The 22,412-nt window shown below is 40.3% G+C and overlaps 1 protein-coding gene across 1 annotated transcript; it reads left to right on the top strand.

Moving 5' to 3' along the window:
- The first annotated feature begins 1,909 nt into the window (after positions 1-1,909).
- On the top strand, positions 1,910-2,395 carry LOC131631939 (uncharacterized). Its single transcript, XM_058902698.1, has one exon. The coding sequence runs from the start codon at positions 1,910-1,912 to the stop codon at positions 2,393-2,395; it is 486 nt and encodes a 161-aa protein (XP_058758681.1).
- The last annotated feature ends 20,017 nt before the right edge of the window (positions 2,396-22,412 follow it).

The following is a 22,412-nucleotide window of genomic DNA, read 5'->3' as shown; positions in this document are numbered from 1 at the left end:
AGTGACCAATGCCCCTGCTGTCTTTATGGACTACATGAGCCGTGTGTTCCAACCATATTTGGACCGGTTTGTGGTGATATTCATAGACGACATTTTAATATATTCTAAGACGGTGGATGAGCATATGGAACACTTGAGGATTGTGTTGTCAGTTCTTCGAGAGAAACAATTATTTGCAAAGTTGAGTAAGTGTGAATTCTGGATGTCCGAGGTGAAGTTCCTTGGACATGTCATTTCTGGTGGCGGTGTGGCTGTGGATCCGTCAAAGGTAGAAGCAGTGATTAATTGGGAACGACCTAAGAATGCAAGTGAAGTTCAGAGTTTCCTTGGATTAGCAGGTTACTATCGGCGGTTCATTATGGGATTCTCAAAGCTAGCTTTACCTACGACCCGACTTACGAGGAAGGAAGTTACTTTTGAGTGGAATTCCGATTGTGAGCGGAGTTTCCAAAGGTTGAAGAAGAAGTTGACTACTACTCCGGTACTGATAATTGCAGATCCGGATAAATCCTATGAAGTTTTCTGTGATGCATCAAAGAAAGGATTAGGTGGTGTCTTAATGCAAGAAGGTCAAGTTGTGGCTTATGCATCTAGACAACTAAGATCTCATGAAGAGAATTATCCTACTCATGACCTTGAACTTACGGCTATTGTGTTTGCACTTAAAGTGTGGCGACATTACTTGTATGGAGTCCACTTTGAAATGTTTAGTGATCACAAAAGCTTAAAGTACCTTTTTGACTAGAAAGAACTGAATATGCGTCAGAGGAGGTGGATGGAGTATTTGAAAGACTTTGATTTTGATCTGAGGTATCATCCAGGAAAGGCTAATAAGGTTGCAGATGCCTTGAGCAGAAAGGAGATTCGTGTAGCGGAGTTGATGATGATGGAATTCAATTTGATGGAAGAATTTTGGAATCTCAGTTTGCAGTTTGTGTGGGCACCTACGGGTGTGTTGATTAGTAATCTCAATGTTGAGAATGTTTTGCGAGAAAGAATCTGCCAAGCTCAATATGGTGATATGGAGTTGCAAGCTCAAGAGAAATTTCCGGAATTCTCTCGAGCATCTGACGGGGTAATCCTATTTGGACAGCGTGTGTGTGTACCAAATGATATGGAGTTGAAGAGGATGAATTTTGATGAAGCACATAAGAGCAAATTTACCATTCATCCTGGATCTTCCAAAATGTATCAAGACTTGAAGAAACATTTCTGGTGGCCAGGTATGAAAAGAGATATTGCTAGTTATGTGGAACAATGTGGTATATGTCAACAGGTGAAGATTGAACACCAAAGGCCTGGTGGAATGCTACAACCGTTGGATGTTCCTATATGGAAATGGGACAGCATATCCATGGACTTTGTTGTTGGACTGCCTCGTACTTTAGGTGGTCATGATTCCATTTGGGTGATAGTGGACCGTTTGACAAAGTGTGCACATTTCCTACCGGTGAAGTCTACTCACAATGCTCCTCATCTAGCCCGACTCTTTGTAGAAGAGATTGTAAGATTGCATGGTGTACCGTCTAGCATTGTGTCAGATAGAGATCCGAAGTTCACTTCATATTTTTGGAGAGCTTTTCACCGAGAGATGGGGTCGGAACTGAATTTGAGTACTTCGAACCATCCTCAGACGGACGGACAAACAGAGAGAACCATCCAAACAATTGAGGACATGTTGAGGGCTTGTATTTTGGAAAGTGGTGGAAGTTGGAAGGACCATCTACCGTTGATCGAGTTTGCGTATAATAATAGTTACCACTCGAGTATCGGTATGGCACCATATGAGGCACTTTATGGGAGGAGGTGTCGTTCCCCATTGTGTTGGTCGGAAGTTGGTGAAAGAGGGAATCTTGAACCATAAATAATACAAGAAACAACGGAATAGATTAAGGAAATCCGAGAGAAGATGAAAAAGGCTCAAGATCGTCAGAAAAGTTATGCGGACAAGAGACGGAGACCTTTGAGATTTGATGCGGGTGATCATGTGTACTTGAAGGTGACTCCGAGACTTAGGTTGAAGGGACCATTCAAGGTTCGTAAACTTAGTCCGAGGTATGTGGGACCTTATCAGATCATGAAACGGGTAGGTGAAGTGGCGTATCAGTTGGCATTACCTCCTTCACTATCCGGGCTGCATGATGTCTTCCATGTATCTCAGCTACGGAAGTTCGTACCAGATCCGTTTCATCCTATCCTTTCCGATGCCGTGGAGATAGAGCCCGACCTTCCTTTCCAACCTCAACCGGCTCGTATCTTGGAGTACGCTAGCAAGTCATTAAGGAATAAGGAGATACCGCTTGTGAAGGTGTTGTGGGAAGAATCTCGCCCGGAGGAAGCCACTTGGGAGCTTGAAGCAGAGATGCGAGAGTCATATCCACATCTTTTCTGGTAAGTTTTCGAATTCGAGGACGAATTCTTATTTAAGGGGGGGGGGGGAGAATGTAACAACCCACTATTGTTTGTTTATTTATTAAAAGGAAAAAAATAAAATAAATAAACAAAAGAATGTAGTAACTAAGTTAGTTGGATTATGACTAAAGGGCACTTTAGGAATAAGAGAATGGTTTGGGGGCAATATTGACATTCCACTCTTGTTATTTTGAAAACAAGATTCAGATTTGGAAAACAGAAATAGAGAAAGAAAAGAGAGGAAGGGAACCGTGAAAGAGGGAAGAAGAGGAAGAAGTTCATTTTTCAAGTTCATCAATTTCTTGCATGCAAGTGGAATTTCATCACTGTCTCCATCTCCCTAGCCCAGTGTTGTAGCTTAATCTTCATTCAATCTAAGGTGAGTCTCTATTTAGAGACTTGGGGTTTTGTGGGGAAATTGGAATTTGGGGAAAATTGAGGATTTGTGTGATAAAAAAATCATTGCATGTTTTTTAATGGATGAAGTATGTGTTCTTTGATGCAATTATATGTCGTAGAATGATGATACATGATGGAGTTCGAATTTGGATCATTAGGGAACCTTAGGAATGTTTTAGGATATTTTGGAACTGGTTTTATGCAGGAAAATACGTTTTTTTGACTCTGCTTCAGTAGCAAATCGATTCGCATGGGTTGTAAATCGATTTTCCTTCCTGAAAATGTCATTTTTGGGCTCTGCTACAGGTGTAAATCGATTGCAGTAAGATGCAAATCGATTGCTTACTGACAGGAAAACATCTTTTATTGTTTTGATCATAACTTGAGTTTCGTAACTCGAAATGAAGCCTGGTCGGAAGCGTTGAAAAGGTCTTTTAATGATCTTTATGAATATGCTTAGATATAAAGCTTTTAATTGATTTAAAATTTATGGCAAATGGATGTTTAGTTACATGATGTCGGATTAACATTTATAGAATCAAGAATGGTATGTTTAATTCCCCAGAGTGCAGTTCCGTTCCATGTCGGGAACCAGAAGCCTCTTTGTTATGATACTAATGTGTGTCCATGTACGTTCTAAATAATTATATGGTTTGATTATGTTTAATATATTCCATGATCGAAACATATTTAACTCACATGTGACGAGTATGTACAAATGACATGATATTTATACGATGGATTTTTGTCTAATATTATGTGCATATAATACAATGTAAATTGTTTTCCCGTCGTTCCAGTTGGACGTTCGGATGCTTGATTTTTGTGAACTTGCCTTGGTTGAATATGCGTGAATCGGAGTATAACCGTACTACTAGGATAGTAAATCCTATTTACCCACTATGTGGATGCCCATTGGTAGCCCGTGTGGCGTTTGTGTTATGTATTATATACCATGGATGATTTCGCTTTATGCCTATTGTATATACGTGTCTACATACGTATATTTTGCGTTACCTGAGCTACTATTGCGGTGGAAGCAAGTGAGGGTCTTTAATGGCGTTTCCCACTTGGTAACTCACCTGCGTGATTAGTATGGTAAGTGGGTGATGCCACGTCGGCAATCACTGGATTACTTGCCTCTAGTAACGTCAATTAGACAGTGTTACTAGGCTTTCTCCCGGTGGGCTTGTACGTCGAAAAGGACATATTGCACCTGTTTACTCACCTGCGTACAAAGGATGAATACCATTGCAGTGGAAGCAAGACCGGGGTCTTTAATGGCGTTTCCCACTTGGTAACTCACTAGCGTGCTTGGTGATGAAGTTGTAAATGCCACGTAGGTAATGGTACAACTTAACTCATCTCGGGTGGAATTCCATATAGGGATGACCCGAATTCATCGTGCGGTGTGCTTGCGCAAGTCTTTCGACATATATGTACTTGGATACTCACCGAGGGTACGTGGCAGAGGTAGCCTAGTCAGATGGGTATAACTCCTTGATTCCTCACATAAGGATGTGAGTTTGCATATTGTGAATTGTTGTTTTATTGAACGCCTTATTGGATAGTTAAGGGACTTCCAATTGTGGTGATACCCTTGTTTGTATTTACACCTAAACGTGAGGCATAACCCCGGATTCTAGGTGAATCCGTTTATGATGCATGTACCTTGTAAAACCGAGCAAACCCTTAAGATAGGGAGGCTCACTGAGATTTAGTAATCTCACCCCATTTCAATTATTGTTTTTCAGGATCTTCGAGACAGGACAAGGGCAGGGGTAAGGCGACTTAGTCTTGCAGTGATGTTTGATGGCGACGACCTGTTTCTTTTCTTTATTCCTTCAGCTTCAGTACCTTATGTTTGAGTTTATGTACTCTCTTTTGGAACTCATGAATTAGTACTTGATACTTATGTATTCAGCCATGATTGTTTCGGCTTGTTTTGTACTCATTGTACTAACATTATAATATCCGCTGCGTATTTATGCATGATTTCAGTACCATTAATGCCATGCACTTATTATCCTAGGCAATGATATGTGTGGGGTGTTTCAAAATGTATTTCCTAGCTGGTCCATTGACAACACCTCTCGAGTTTATGGTGATCCTTGAGAGACTAGAATGAACGAAATGCTGCTTCGGCAACTTCCCTTAGGAAGATACTTTCATCCCAACATAAAATCCTAAAAATAGTCCGTTCATTCCTACCTCAGAATTATCTGGTTCTTCCTTGATCCGTTGCGCTACTCTGATTCCAACAAGTCACGCACCTTGAAATCGTCTTAGTCGCGTTATATCCACAATTCACTTAGTTCACTTACTACACAACAGTTCCTTATCTGCAGTTGTCCAATTACAGCACGAGCCAGAACTCCATATACATCCATCGTCGACTACTACTCCTCGGAGTTGCGTACTCTCCAAAATAAAGTTTCTACTTACTCTGCCATTCCATATAGTTCATCTACCACAACTTAGGCACACGTTTCGATCTCAGGACATTGAAACCCAAATACTCACTGACTTAGAGGTTCGTCCTTGTCACTGATTTCCACAGCGTACAACTGCTATGTTTTTCCCTTCCAACAAGTCTGGTTGCTTAGTCGGTATAATAAACCCTTCAAAAACATACTGCAGCTCATGATAACTCTAGCAGTTTTACACAACTTCTACCCAACCATACACCTTCATTCTCTTAGTGTAGTATCACCTCTGATAACTCGTGCAATTTACTAATATAACAATCCTCCCATGGCCACACTCCATTCACACAGTCATCTAATGTTTATTCCACCTCTGAATTAGACACTTAACTGACTTCCTCGGCGGCTGCATCCTCCATTGCAGTGCTTCCAACGGTATGAGTGTAGCCACAACGCAAGAAATTTCACTTTGCATTTCGAACATCTCCCTTATAGACTCCTCAGAAGTTCTTGAACCAAAATGTCTATGCCTTACCAAGATTGACATTTCTTCACTCAGAGTACCTACAGACATTCTCCTAGATATGTCACACATCAAACTAGTCCAAGATACAATTCGCATATTCCACCACCGGTCGCCAATGGTACATGATAGCCACTCACTATGCTGACCAAGATATCATGGTCACACATGAGTCCCACTCTAGACACTCATGCAAAATGCCAACTTAACACTTCACGAAACGAGAACGTCCCCAAGGTATAATCTGACTCTAACTTGCGCGAGCACGATCATTCAGAGTGTCTATAAGCATAGTATCAGATCTTGATCCATCCCACCATCGCCTATCTAGTTATTCCTCCACTATCGAGCGCGACCTATGGATCCTTATCCCACATACCTTATGAGAGTCTGGATCTGTGTCTCACGAGTTCCAAATTAGGATTCTACCTTGAGCTTCAGATCACTTTTGTCCCACACATGTCGGAAAAAGGATGACTCACGCATCTTGTGCACGATAGCGATATTGTGGCATTATATCCTATAGTTGCAACCGACAAGTGTCTGAACAGGCCTCCAACAGGTTCATCGTTCCTCAAGTCCTTCGAATCACACTCCTCAGGATGCTAAAACCTGGGAGTGCTACACATCAAGGTTTACTTACTCGGAAAGCCAAAACGCTAAACAAGAAGATTTGAAGTTCAACTTCGGATTATTATGTAGTGCGCGTACCCACTCGTTCCGCGCATGCATGAGATTCCAAAGATAGTTCATTCCAGATAGATCTTAGTTCTTACTCGCCTGAACACCCAACGCCAAGCGTAGTTCCATGGCTTCACTCGGGGTCAGAAGAACAACAACTAACAAGAACTTAGGTTTCTACATTTCACGCTTCTACATCATTTCATATTCCATCTAGCGTAGTTCTAGAACTTAAATATAAAATGATAAGAACAAAAATATGTATCCTCTTCTATCGACCGGGTATTCAAACCTCGCCCAATTGTAAGTTACCACACTCGTACATTCCACAAACCCTTACTAGGTAACTACTCTCGCTTAGGGTACTTCAAGTTGGATCAGGATCTAATACTCCGCCCATACAATTATTGTCCGTACCAGCGCGATTAGAAAGGTCTAACTCCTCTATCCGCATTTCCAAAGGTCATTATGTCCTATTAACTCACCAGCCACACTTAACACCGGGCAGCATCGTCAGTACAGAATCCTACTAATTCCCAACTCAACACCTTCGTAGAATCTCATTCACAAGGCTCCTACTCAATCCTGTCTGGATTTCCCTTGCTATTACCAAGACTTAGAGAATGTTTCACTTCATCCAGTCAAAATCCTGGGGGTTCTAGTTGTCTCGATCCACACCTTGGCAGTTCGGGTATCACTACTTCACGTCAAACGCACTCCTTAAGCTTGACGACTCCAACATTATCCACTTACAACGTCCAAATAGTCCATCACTCATCCTACTCCAACTACTTGGGGTTACAACACTTACAGGTTTTACGAGTCCTCGTGGCGGCTCTGCCGTAACCTTACTGTCACGCACTCAGTCGATGAGTTGATCAAGTTCAACAACTGAATGAGATATCACTAAAATCAGGCTAGAAACGCGCACGTGAGGAGGAAAAGAAATTGCTAGTGATGTCTCATGGCTCGGCCGAGAATTGACCTGCTATGATACCAACTATAACATCCCATACATAACTGACTAGTATATTATGCATGAAACGTTAAAATTGATATTAAGTACATACGAAAGCTATAGTTATAGAAAGATCTATATTGAGTACAACATGAAATTCTACTAAGAATAACCAAACATGTGTCTTCAATGGATCTGCACAGCGGAAAACGAGATTTGACGAGGTCTCTGAGCAATCACCACTTCCAAATCTTCGGTCCAAACCTGCTACTGACCAAACGCTACTAAACTGCACCTGAAAAAATATAAGTTGATTGGGGTGAGATTACTAAATCTCAGTGAGTCCTCCTATCCTATGGGTCCACTCGGATCTACAGGGTACATGCATCAAAACCGAATCCACCATTGATCCGGAGTTTATCCTCACATCCGGTACTAGTACGGAGAAAACACATGAATCATCCACCATATGAGTCATCGTATCACAAGTACACAAACAGTACAACAAACACGTATGCAGACCCCTACCCATGTACGGGGAATCCAGAAGCGGTAACAACCAACTACCAAGGCTGCACACACACCCTCGGTGAGTAACCAAGTACTTGTCGTCAAGAAGACTCGCACAAGACCCATCGCTAGATGAAACAGATAGATCCAATGTGGCATTCCATCCGTGACGAGTTATAGCGATGAAGTTGCCTACACGGCGTCACGGCCTCATCATCATCCATACGCAATATGGTATCCACAAGTGCGAATACGCCTAATTGACTGTACAAGCCCATCCGTTTAGGAGCCTGTTGCACCCCAAAATTTGCCCTCTTTATTTGAGTTATAAGTTAATAATGACGTTTATTTCGTCATTCAAAAATTGAAGAAAAATAATAAAGAGTGTTCATGGGTTTAAGAAGATAAGGTGTGAAAAATGCTTTAAACAGTGGAAATACGAGAAAATTCACAAGTCTTATTCTGAAAGTGATATGAGCTAAGTTCCCGCCCTACTTCGACTGTTTCGACGATATCTACAACTTTCATGTTCGGCTCGGAAGCCAATTCTTTGAGGCAGGTCGTCAAATTTGCAAATTACTTGAGATTTCGCAGTGAAAAACAGTGCTGAATGTAGGGTTTCGGACCTCGGAAAATTCATATCTCACAATCCGCTCGTCGGATTCGCTTGAAAATTTAACTGGAGCTCCGTATCATCAATACCAAGATTTCATATGTTCGGACCGAAGGCCAATTATGTACGGAAAACTCCCAGAATTTTAAATATCATCGCGTTGTTTCGGTAAAAAGTGTGTTTTCGAGTATGTCGCGCCGAGTTCGAAAATTCATAACTCCTTCGATTTTTATCGTATGAAGTCCATTCCGGGGGCATTTTCTCAGATATTTCGTTAGCTTCGATTCTTCGTCACACATGCTTGTTCAGATTTCGAGCCTAAGTTGGAGTTTTATCGAGTTCTTTGAGCGGTACTCACAAAATTCTACAGAGTCGCGCCAGATGAATCGGCGTTTCTCATCATTCAAACGCGCGTAATTTCTTCGTCGCTTATCGGATTAAGGCGATTCTCGCGACGAGTCAAGAATTTGGTCATCTTCACAGTGGCATTGGTTTTGTTCCGGAATTCAGAGCCGAACCGAGTTTCCTTAAAAACGAGCCAAAATAAGACGCATCGAGGGCAATTTGGACATTTCGCGTTGACAATATATAAACATTTTGCTCTTCACAAATCAAAAAGGGGGACTCTCATAATTTCAATTCACCAAAACATCAAAAACACTTTTTCTCAATTCTCTCTCAATTCTCTTGAATCAAAACCACAAATTACATAAAACTTTCATCAATATTCATCAATTTTCTTCAAGAATCAAGATCAACATGGACTGAAGTTCAAGATCTCGAGTTCGGATTCGCTCCCTCTCCTCACTAGCTCGCGCGCCTCACCCTCTCTCCCCTTGGATTTTGCTTTCGCATTCGTGTCGCGTTCGCGTCGTGTTCGCGTTCGTGTCGTGTTCGGGTTCGCGCGTCGGTTAAAGATCTTCATTCGGTAAGCCTTTGAACCTTGAAATAAGTGCTTAATTGTTGGTGTTAACATGATTCGAATGCTAGATCTAGGGGTTGATCATGCGTAATTGATGTTGATGATGATTAAATGTGGGATCCATTGATATCTTCGCTTGCAATTGCATGTGGATACAAGTTTGGTGTACTATGTGTTTGTTATAATGCTTGCATGAACTTGTTACTTGATGATTATTGATGATGACTTGAAATCTATGTGGATTGATGCCTAATTGTGTTTGTTTGATGCTCATAATGCTGTACAAATTGAGGCAAATTCGTGCTTGGTTACATCTCTTATTGGATGCATGATTGAAGTGCTTTTGAATGTTGATTTTCTGATTTTTCACTTCTGGTGCTGATGTAACCGGTTACCTGATTGATGTAACCGGTTACATGACTTGTTTTTGGTCATTTTTCGTCACTGCCAGTGATGTAACCGGTTACCTGATTGATGTAACCGGTTACATGACTTGTTTTTAACCTTTTTTCGCCACTGCCAGTGATGTAACCAGTTACCTGATTCATGTAACCGGTTACATGACCCTGTTTTTTCCAAAAAATGGCTTCTGCCAGTGATGTATCTGGTTACCTGATTCATGTAACCGGTTACATGCTTTTTTTTAGTTTTTTTTTTCCAAATTTGAATGTTCATATCTTTTGACTCGTAACTCCGATTTGCATGTTCTTTATATCGTTGGAAAGCTCGTGAGCTTTACTATTTTGTGGAATGATTTGTATTGCTGAATTTTGCGTTTTCCATGATGGTACTTTTGTCGGCTTCCGGTGTGATTTTTGCATGCTTATTCACGTATTACCGCACCTTTTCCATGTTTGTTTTGTCCAGTTTATTTTTGAATAGCAATAACGCAATTCCGATTGCGGTGTCTTGTCATCTCTAGCGTGTGTGCTAGTGTGCGAGGCTTTTGGACGGTCACCGGTCGATGCTCATTCTATGAGTGTTCCGCTTTACTTGCGGGATACAGGTTCATTCACTTGCTTTGTGTTCTCATCTTGGAGACACATTCCTATTACTTTATATCTGCTTGTTTGGTTTGCTTGTTCCTCTTGCAGGTGTATTGTGATTGTGCTCGACGCGCACGTCGACCTTTATGTGCTTTCATGGCTAATCGGTGTGCTGACTATTTGCTTTTGCTTTGCTAGCTCGCTCGCGGGATCCTAGTTTACTCGCTCTCTTCGCTTTAGTTTACGGATCATCATCCATTTGGTATTGATTCCGTTTCATTTTACTTTTCTCACACTTTATCGCTTTCCGCATCATCCTATAACATGAGAAGTAGGATCTAGACATGCATCTGGCCAAGTCCTCGAAAGAGGCTCTGTTTTTGTTGGTGTGTTTACATTTGTGCTTTGCGGCAGGGAGTCACGGTGTAATAAGTCCTATATGGCACTCTGTTAAGTCCTCATGGAAGGCATGCGGAAAGGGTTAGCAATCAACCCCCGCCTAGTCTCATCGAGTCTGTTCAGTATGTGCACGCTATGCGTGGCTCGCTTTCGAACCAACATAAGATCTTGTTATCGAGTATGTCAGGAAACGGGTTCATGCAGCCGGACCCTCGCCTTTCCTATAGCTCGCGTTGCTCGACGTTGATGCTCGGTGTACGCACGCACCGTTTTCCTTTCTGATCCGTGACGGCTTGGTAGCTGAGAGGGGTCCGCCCTCTTGTCTATGGCCTGATCATTTTCGCGAGGTCTAATGCTTGGTTGACTTGGGTTGAGCTGCTCCCCTTGGCTATGGCGGGACCACTTTTGTACCACTCGGTCAGTACCGTTGGTTTGTTTGCTTTACGAGCGGATGCTCGTTTGTGTGATATTCTTGTGTGCTTCCCTTTTATAGCTCAGGGACCCCGCAGGTACATCGCATTGATAGCTCAGGTGTGTAAATCATACCAAGAACGCCAATATATTACTGTCACACCCCAATTTTTGACCTAAGATACCACCTCATATCATTGCATATGCATCATTTGCATCTCTAACAAATTGCATAGTTTGTGTTTGCTACTTGTGACTCAGCAGGGATTTAATCAAGAAATCACTCATCAGTACAAGCAACAATCAACTAGGGTTTTGTTCTCCCTTCATCTCAAATGAATCATCTTCATCAATAATCAACATTTGGTCCTCAGAGATTCATTTCAACAAGCTCAACAGCTTTGAATCGACTGAATTAGGGTTTTGACTGAAGACAGCACACTCTTGACTTTTGCTCAGAATTTGACCTAATGGCTTGGGACATGACCTCAAGACCCCAAGTGCATCATTTTGACCTAATCCATTGGCTCATAACATCTCCTACACAAAGATTGATCAGACAAATCCTCAGATCAGGGTTTTGAACTATCAGGGACTGAAATCAGGGATCACATTTGGGAAACCCTAAAAACCCCCAGGAATTCAATCAAAGGTTTCAATCATCTTCAAATAATCCCTATGATAATATCCAATGAAGATTGTGTCTCAATTCAAGATCCACAGACATCAATTTCATCAGGTCGACAATTAGGGTTTTTGACCTAATTCACTGAACAACTGACTTTTTAATCAGGACATGGTGCCACAACTCAAACCATGGCTCAATATCCTCTAATGCTTCAATATGATTCATTCATACCATTCATTTGGTGAGGGTAGCCTGGTTCATTTGAAATCTCCGGAAACGCGATTCGTCTGAAAAAGTCAACTGTACAAGATCACCATTGACTTTTGGGGAATTTTGGTCAACCATGACTTTTGAAGTTTTGAATCATCAAATATATGATATATGAAGTCATTTGATCAAGAAAAATCAAGAAAATCAATCAAGAATCAAAAAGTCAAAAGTTTGACTTTCATACTTAGAAAAATTTCTAAGTGTTTTTCATGGTTTTTTCCAAACTTTGGAGGGGAATAACTCAAAATTTCACCTACAAACTGAAAAAAACTTCCAACATGAAAGTTGTAGATTTTGATCCAATAAACAACTTTGACACATATAAAATTTTTCCATAAGATCAACCATTTAAGAGATATGGTGCTTCAAAGTTGGTACTTTTTGAAAACTTCACTTAAAACTTCATTTTTCTCAAAGTTCATGGATCTTTTTCACCCATTTCCTTAAAGGTCTTGAAGAAACTTCCAACTAGAGTTTTGAAGTGTGTAACATGAGCTTTCCAAAATGTCCAAGAGCATGAAAAAATATGGAGTGTAGCCATGGTTTTGAATTTTGACATTAGTGAACTTTTCACTTGAAATTTCATGCCATTTTCACTAAGTTATGAACCAAATTGCCAAATGGTCCAAGTAATGATACATAGAGGCAATAATTGGAAGATATTTTCTGATTTGAGACAGATGGGAAAGAGATAAGAAGCATAGCAAATTTTAACCATGGTTTAGTAACTTTAACCATATGCATTAAATGGTAAGATTCCTTTCTATCCTTTAAAGTGCCAAATCACCAAAGAAGAAGCAAGTTGCAAAGCTCTGAGTTCAGAATGTTTGGCCTATAAATAGAGGTCCTTACCTCATTCAAAATCACACCAAAACCTCACAAAAGATAGGTTTTCTCTTTCTTTCTTGAATTGCAAGTTTTAAGTTCCAAAGTGAGGAAGAAATCCCAACCTCCAAACCCTTGAATTTCTGGCCAAAGTAATGATTCTAACATCTCATAAACATCATATATGATGTGTTTGAACCATTCACACACCTCAAATCATCCCAAAACTCAGAATCATCATCTCACCTCCAAATATGCATAACACTAGCCTTATCATGCCAAAATCCATACCAAGCAAATTCTGTCCAAACTAACCTTCTAAACATCATCCATATACTTCATATGAACTATTCCAACCATCATACATGATCTGAAACACCAAAATCACTAAGCTTGATCCTCACTTGAACCATACTGCAGATCGAGTACCATGGATTGATCAAGAGGTTTTCAAATTGTTCCAGGCATCCAAACATGTTCCATAAGGTCCACTGAAGGTGTTCAGATCAAGAAACAACAACTGGAACTCCTCATTTGCAGAATTCGATTCTCACTTTTGTCGTTTTTGAAGGTAAGCTACTTGAACTTCAAACTCTATGAATCATGCATCATGAATGAAATATGAACATACCATCTCATTTCTGCACACATGAGGATCATTAACCCTCAATCAATTGCTATTTATCTTGCACAAACACGATTTCAGATTGAATTAGGGAATTAGGGTTCTTCGTGTTCATCAGAAAATTAATGATCTTAGAGTGAAAATAAATGAAATTAAATGGTACCATCATGTTCCTTGTGGAAAATCGAGCAAGATAGGCTATTCACTTGATCAAAACAATCCAGTTTTCAGAATTTTCAAATTCAAATTGTTCATGTGTTCTTGGCGCCAGATTTTGAAACTGAAATTAGAAATTGATTCAAAAATATAACAAATTCGTTGAAAGTGTTAAACAGACCACGCGCGTGGTCCAGTTGGCTAAGTATTTGAGTGGTGAGCATAAGGTCACGGGTTCAACACCCTTCGGGACCAAAACATTTTTTTACAACTATTTTTCTTTCATTTTTCTTTTACAACTTCATTTAATTATTTAACACATCAAATTAATTCATTTTTCATTCATTTTTTGTACACTCTTTATTTAACACATATATTTCATGAATATCAAAAAAAATCACAAAAAAAGATTCATTTAATATGTTTTTAATTAGGTTTAAAATAATACATTTTTAAGTGTTTTTAAAATACTTTAAATATTGTTTTTTTCATTTAATTTTTAACCTAATCACTTGTAAATATTTTTTGTGATCAAACCCTAATCATTTAGGTCTTAATTAAGCTTTAAAACTTGTTTTAACTTAATTAAGTTGACTTTTGTCAAAATTCAAATCGTTTTAAAACAAGCGATCACGATTCATTTCAAAGACAATAAACCATTTCTTTTTGAAACTATTGATTAAATCTTTTTAATTGATCAATTGATTTTCAAAACGATGTGGGGCCTCTCGAATATTAGAGAGTGTAAGTCCCATTTCTTTTCTTTTTGTACAGTTTTTTAAACAATAAAACTTTTTTCAAAATAAAATCTTTTCAAACATTCAAATCATTTTCAAAACCATCCACCCTGTTTTATGAAAATAAAACAGGGGCCTCTCGAATATTAGAGAGTATAAGACCCACTCTTTTTTCTTTTATACAGTTTTTCTTTGTACAGAAAACTCTTTCAAAACAAACTTTCAAACGGTTTTTCAAACAACGCGTCTGTAAATAAAACAATCAACCATGTTTTTGTAAATATACCATGGGCCTCCATGTAGGTATAAGTCCCAAGCCCCTTTTGTACATACCCATTCCAGTACATGAAATTAGGTATTTCATTGTACGCCTTTTGTACATATCTCAATCTGTTTTTTTTAACTTTGAATAACAAACCAAAAATGAAGGTTTCTTTAAACCTTCCCAAAAATATCATGGGCCTCCATGTAGGTATAAGTCCCGAGCCCCTTTGTAAATACCTGTTTACATAGCTTTGAATAAACTCAAGTGGACTTCTCCCCGAGTGTGAGTCCCGAGCCCTGTGTATACAAATGGATCATGCTTACAGGTATATTTCCTTCATAAACTCCATTATATACACACACTCTGTCATATATATATAATTGTTCATACCTGTTCATGTTTGTTCATACTTGTTCATGTTTGTTCATATGTGTGATATGTGTGCTTGTTCAACTTAGTACAACACTAGGTTCCCCATAGCCTCCTATTGGGCTTCGTGCAAAGAATCTCTCTAGTTTAGGTTAGGACATAGAGTATGGTTTCCCGGTGAAATCGCTCTAAGAGCTCAAACCAACTATACCATGCCTCCCCTTGGGCTTTGTACAAACGAGTGACCCTCCCATAGCCTCCTCTTGGGCTTACAATGCAAGGACCCTGGATTGTCCCTCCCATAGCCTCCTCTTGGGCTTACAATGCAAGGACCCTCGGATAGCCTCCTCTTGGGCTTCGTACAAGGACCCACGGGCTTCTTATAAGCATCCCCCAATATCCAAACACAAATACCCTAGGAGATTAGACATTTATCATCTCTATGATAGGAGTATCTCTTCTATATCATCACAAACAATCAATCAATCAAAATCAAACTTTTTTTGCCACAAGGCTGGCTAATCAATCAAACTGTTTTACCACCGTACTGGATGATTAATCAAAGTTTTTGTCACAAGGCTGACTTCATTGAAACTTTTGCCACAAGGCTGGCTGATTAATCAAAGTTTTTGTCACAAGGCTGACTTCATTGAAACTTTTGCCACAAGGCTGGTTAAACAAACAAAAACATCTTTATCATTCTAAGCGCCATAAGTGGCATGACCCAGGGCTTATAATGAAAAGATTTTCAAACAAAATCAAACAGATGTATGTGATGATATAGATTAGATACATCTAGCATTTAGACGACATTTGTCTATTTTCCTTTGCTTCCACTAGCATAAGTGGGAACTACGATTGCTCTGACTTTCTCAACATCCCTTTGAGAATACGTAGGCACAAGGTCGATCCTTGGCGAGCAAAACAAAACAAAAGAAAACCATTCAAACCTTAGCACCCGTAGACCCCGAGCTACAGATGCTCTGATTCCCTCTAAGGGATATGTATGCAGAGGATCGCGATGATCTTTGCGAGCATAATCAAACAAACACCTTAGGTCCCACCTATTTCACAAGAACCTCTCAATAATATGGAATGAAAAACAAAGCAAAGAAACCTATAGAGTACTATAGATACGTTGGGTGCTAACACCTTCCCTTCGTATAACCAACCCTCTTACCCAAGATCTCCCCCCACTTTTAGGTTATTGCAGCTTTTTTCCTTTTCCTCTTTTGGAAACAATAAAAAGTTTGGTCGGTACAAAAGAAAAATCATTTTTTATGAGCACTCGAGCCCAAAGAAGGCATCAGGTGTCTCATCCCACAAAAAAAGAGGAACAAAACGGTTTTTCGCCCGCGACAGAAAAATGGCGACTTCACTGGGGAGCATCTTTTTATTGTTTCCAAAGGAAGGGTTAATTCTATTTGCTTTATTTTTTATTTCATTTTTTTTGTTATATGTGTGGTTCTGGTTCTGTTACTTGTGTGGTTCTGTTACAAGTGATACATTATGGACAAATCCTAACCCGGATTAAGTACACATAAGAAATTAGGTGGAGGGTATAGTCATGTGCAGGCGCACGTGAGAATCCTTCCGCTCAGTGGAGGTTCCTTGTTGGTAATATATGTTTAGCATGTTTCGTAGCAAAGACATTATTACTTTCATTGAACTGTAGAAGCTGAGAGACCGTAGAACCCCAACCCATCCTGGCCTTATTAGGTTGTGGTGCAGAAACTATTCAGGTGAAGACTTGGATTAGTTGTCATGCGGAGAACCACACTCAGACGAGTTTTTCTTGAGAATATTCCTGGCTCATGAGTTTAATTGTGGAAGGCCGGTAATATCCGAAAGAAAAATGTAGACTCTGACGTATCAGTAGAACATGTCATGCAGGTGATTAACTAGATCTATCCCATTTTTGGTTCTCTGACCTCATGCTCGTGACTTTGGACCTTTGAACCTATGCGTTACCATGTTTGTGTTACCATGTTTGTGTTACCATGTTTGTGTACCATGTTTGTAATACCATGTTAGTGTTACCATGTTTGTTTCACCATGTTTGAATATGTGGCATCCATGCATCCATGCATTCATACATTCATTAAAAAAACCCATCTTTTTCCATAAAAAAAACATGATTTTTCCAAAAAATTTTAGAGAATTTTCCTTGCAAACATTATAGGATTAAGTTATGGAAAAAAGGTATACCAAAAAGTACGGTTTCAAAGCGCCTGATGTAGAAAGACTGATAGAGTTAGCATCTTCTGTACAAGATCCTTCTAATTTTAGGAAAAGTTATGGAAAGCTTTTGCCTATCCTGAACACTCATGTTGATGAAGGACTTCTCAAAACTCTGGTTCAGTTCTATGATCCCGTCTACCGGTGTTTTACCTTTCCAGACTACCAGTTGGTACCGACCTTGGAAGAGTATGCCAATCTTTTAGGTATTCCTGTGTCTGACAAAATACCCTTCAATGGTTTGGAAGCCATTCCTAAGTCACACGTCATTGCAGCAAGTATCCACATGAAAAAGTCTGAAGTAGAGAGTAATTGGACTACCAAAGGAAACCTCCCGGGATTAACTTCACACTTTCTAATAAAGAGAGCCTTTGATTTCATCGAAACTGGTAGCATGATAGCTTTTGAAGCTATACTAGCCTTGCTCATCTATGGGTTGGTTCTGTTTCCCAATGTCGACAACTTTGTTGATATCAATGCCATAAAGATCTTTCTGATTGGAAATCCTGTTCCGACTTTACTTGGTGACATGTATTTCTCTGTCCATCATAGGAATCGCCAAGGCGGTGGAATCATTGTATGTTGTGCACCTTTGTTGTTCAAATGGATTGTTTCACACTTACCTGAGTCTCCTATTTTCACTGAAAACTGAGAAGGCTTGCGTTGGCCTCGAAGACTTATGTCTCTTACTAATAATGATATTCATTGGTATACCTTGGCTCGCTGTGGTACAGAAACCATTGATAGTTGTGGAGAGTTCGCCAACGTACCCCTCATTGGTACACAAGGAGGAATTAACTACAATCCGGTCCTAGCCCGACGACAACTCGGGTATGCAAATTCAGTTAAACCTGCTGGTCCCTCAGTGGAAGGATACTTTTACCGAGAAGGGGATAATCCTAAAAGGTTGAAAGCAAGAATGGTGAGAGCTTGGTACGACGTCCGATGGAAAGAAAAAGGTGAGGAAAGAAATTGCATCGCCATGGACGCCTACACCTGCTGGGTAAAGAAAAGAGCCAAGGAGTTCCAAATGCCTTATACTTATGAAAAACCCATGTTTCCTGCAGTGTCTCAACGACCCAACATTCCCACTGTGGAAGAATACCAAGACACTTTGGCTAAAATGAGGACAGAAAAAGATGCTTGGGAAGAAAAGTTTCGTAGAACTGATGTGGAAAATAGAAAGTTGAAGAAGAGAGTGAAAGATCACGAAGAAACTCTCTATTATCAAGATGGATGGCTCATAAGCAAAGATGAGAAGATTCGCCAGAAAGACGCTGCAATAAAGAGGTACATCAAAGAAAGCAAGAAAAATCTTGAAGGCTCAACAAGCAACGCTCCGACTCCTGATGATTGGAAGAATACTGTTGACAAGCTGAGGACTGAAAAGGCCGAATTGAAAGCTTACTATGGGAAAGAAATCATGAAGCTCAAGCTGCACAATGCATTTGGTTCTTCGTCTGATGAAGATGCTTAGGATTGTTTAGCTTTTTATTTATCATTTGCTTTTGTAAGGAGCTATGCTCCAATGTTGTAACATTTCCCATTATTGCAATAAAAAATGAATGAATAAAAGAATAGTTTGTGTTCAAATGTTTGCAAGGAAATAATCTTTAAAATGTTTGGAAAAATCATAAATTTCTTTTTGCATACATCATTCTGCATATCGAGTCTGTTGTATAGAGTCTCATCTTTTGGATCTTTCTCCAATAGATCGTCAAGCTGTCGCGTCTCAAAGTTTCTCGACCGCGCTCGCAATCAGATCACAGATATAATACTCGTTCAAGCAGAAGAAGAGTAATGGAACACTCTGAACAAGAGAATATTGAGCTTCGTGGTACAGTGACCACCCTTCAGGAAAAGTTGGAAAGTCTCACTACTCTGGTTGACTCCTTGATGGCCGCACAGAATCAGCCGCCGCCACCCAACAGTCAAGCGACAGTAACATCTGAAGTCACTACTCCAGTTTCTACAGTTGCGTTCGGCATTCCATCTTTCTCCATGCCAGAAGGTTGGGGCCCGCCTTTCAGTTTTGGTACAGGTTTCCGCCATAATGTTTCTGGGGTTCAAACATCCACAACTGAAGCGCCTGCTGCACAAGGTTCGGCGTTTATCCCACATTCAGGGGTAACTTTTTCCCAAATCACTATGGCACTTTCTCAACCCACTATGACGGTTCCGACTCCTATGGTTCACACTGTTCCTTACGGAGACAATGAGATTTATCATGATCAAGGTGATAGCACAAATCAGCGTAATCTTGTGGGAGATCTCCAAGAGCAGTTTAACAAGATGCAGTTGGAAGTTAAAGCTATCCGTGGAAAAGATTTGTTTGGAAAGAATGCCCAGGAGCTATGTTTGGTTCCCAGCGTACAAATACCTGCTAAATTCAAGGTCCCTGACTTTGAGAAGTACAAAGGTAGTTCTTGTCCACAAAGCCATCTTGTGATGTATGCCAGGAAGATGTCTACTTATGCAGATAATCATCAGTTACTCATCCATTACTTTCAAGACAGTTTGACTGGTGCCGCACTGAAGTGGTACACAGGCTTGGATAGCACTAATATTCGAACATTCAATGACCTAGGTGAGGCCTTTGTCCGACAATACAAGTATAACTCGGATATGGCTCCAGACAGAGATCAGCTTCGGTCCATGGCTCAGAAAGATCATGAAGCTTTCAAAGAGTATGCCCAACGATGGAGAGAAACTGCTGCTCAGATTAATCCACCGTTAAAAGAGAAAGAGATGACAAAGATCTTCTTGAATACTCTCAGTCCGTTTTATTATGAACGCATGATTGCTAGTGCTCCAAGTGATTTCACCGAAATGGTAAACATGGGGATGCGTCTAGAAGAAGGAGTCCGAACAGGACGTTTAACTAAAGAAGGTGGATCTTCGAGTGGAACCAAAAAGTTCGGAAGTGGTTTCCCAAAGAAGAAAGAACAAAGTGTTGACATGGTATCCCAAGGGAGGCCAAGAGGAAACGTCAATCGTCAACGACAGGTTGCTGCTATCACACCAGTCGTTAACACAACACCAAATCCGGGATTTACCCCACAGTTTCAACAACAACAGCCTCGACCACAGGCTCAACAGCTTAACAATAATCAGAATCGTGTACAAAGAGCTCCACAGTTTGATCCGATTCCAATGACCTACACAGAGTTGTACCCTGCTTTGATTGAAAGAGGTCTTGTTCAAACTAGAGCACCACCACCAGTACCTGAGAGACTCCCATGGTGGTACAAAGCTGAGGTCTCATGCCCTTATCATCAAGGAGCACCTGGCCATGATCTTGAGCATTGCATAGCTTTGAAATATGAAGTTCAGAGGTTGGTTAGATCTAATCTTCTCTCTTTCAGAAATTTGAACCCTAATGTGCAAGCAAATCCGCTGCCCAATCATGGAGGGCATGTTGTAAACATGGTATATGGATGTCCTGGCCAATACCGAGTCTATAATATCAACTTCTCAAGAGCAGATTTGGTACAAATGCACGCTACTCTTTGTCGGGGGCAGAATTTTCGCCAGCATCAATACGGTTCCTGTAGAATATGTTGTGTGGATCCTCACGGGTGTTCGATTGTGAGAAGAGATCTCCAAGTTTTGCTAGATAATGGTACTATTGAGATCTACAGAAATAGGGATGAAAATGAAGTTAACATGATAGGATGTTATCCGCATGAGCTTTTAGTCTCAGATATCAACTCGGAAATGCCTACAGTTAACGTCATCGTTCCTCATTTCAACATGCCTGAGCGCATGGAAGTTACTTACAACAAGCCAAAGGTTCCTATTGCTCCTTTGATCATTTGTCTACCTGGACCTGTTCCTTATGACTCTGACAAGGCAGTTCCATACAATTACAGTGCAACAATGATAAAGAACGGACAAGAAGTTCCTTTACCTACTCTTTCATCTGTTGTGAACATCGCTGATGTAAGTCGAGTAACAAGAAGTGGACGTGTGTATACTCCACTACCTCCGAAGCAGCCTGTTGCTCCTGCTACCGGGCAAAATCCTGTGAATACACCAGTAGGGAATCCTGAGGGAACTCCTGTTAGTAATACAAACACTGATGTTGGTCAGTCCAGTGGAACCAATGTCAATCCGGACTTTGATGAAATTTTGAAACTTATCAAAAGAAGTGAATATAAGATTGTGGATCAGCTTATGCAGACTCCTTCAAAAATCTCAATACTTTCATTGCTGTTGAATTCAGAAGCCCACAGGGAAGCCCTGATGAAGGTCTTGGATCAAGCTTTTGTAGATCATGATGTGACTGTTGATCACTTTGATGGGATAATAGCTAACATAACAGCCTGTAACAATTTAAGCTTCTGTGATGAAGAACTCCCCGAGGAGGGTAAAAATCACAATCTTGCTTTGCACATTTCTATGAACTGTCAGTCAGACTCTTTGTCCAATGTGTTGGTAGACACCGGATCTTCCTTGAATGTTATGCCAAAGACGACTCTTGCTCGCTTGTCTTACCAAGGAATGCCTATGAAGTTCAGTGGTGTAGTAGTCAAAGCATTTGATGGATCGCGAAAATCTGTTATCGGCGAAGTCAACCTTCCTATGACAATTGGTCCACATACATTTCAAATCACCTTCCAGGTCATGGACATTCAAGCTGCTTATAGCTGTGTGTTAGGACGACCATGGATCCATGAAGCAGGGGCAGTAACTTCTACGCTCCACCAAAAGTTAAAATTTGTAACAAATGGAAAATTGGTAACAATAAGTGGAGAACAAGCCTTGATGGTGAGCCATTTATCCAATTTCTCTTTCATAAGTGCTGATGATGTGGAAGGAACTCAGTTCCAAGGTCTCTCTTTAGAAGACGAATCTTCCAAGAAGAAAGCATCAATCTCTTCTTACAAAGAGGCGGTAAAAGTAGTGAAAGATGGAACTACCACTGGCTGGGGGCAAGTTGTGATCCCTACCAAGAATGAAACCAGAGCAGGACTCGGATGTTCACCAACATTCTCAAACTACACCAAGAAGGATGAAACCCTTCGTCCGATCAAAGAAACATTCATTAGTGGAGGAT

The sequence above is a fragment of the Vicia villosa genome, unplaced genomic scaffold (assembly GCF_029867415.1).
Source record: "Vicia villosa cultivar HV-30 ecotype Madison, WI unplaced genomic scaffold, Vvil1.0 ctg.000883F_1_1, whole genome shotgun sequence".
Lineage (NCBI taxonomy): Eukaryota > Viridiplantae > Streptophyta > Magnoliopsida > Fabales > Fabaceae > Vicia > Vicia villosa.
The sequence above is the reverse complement of the archived record's forward strand: the minus strand, read 5'-3'. Positions and strand labels throughout refer to the sequence as shown.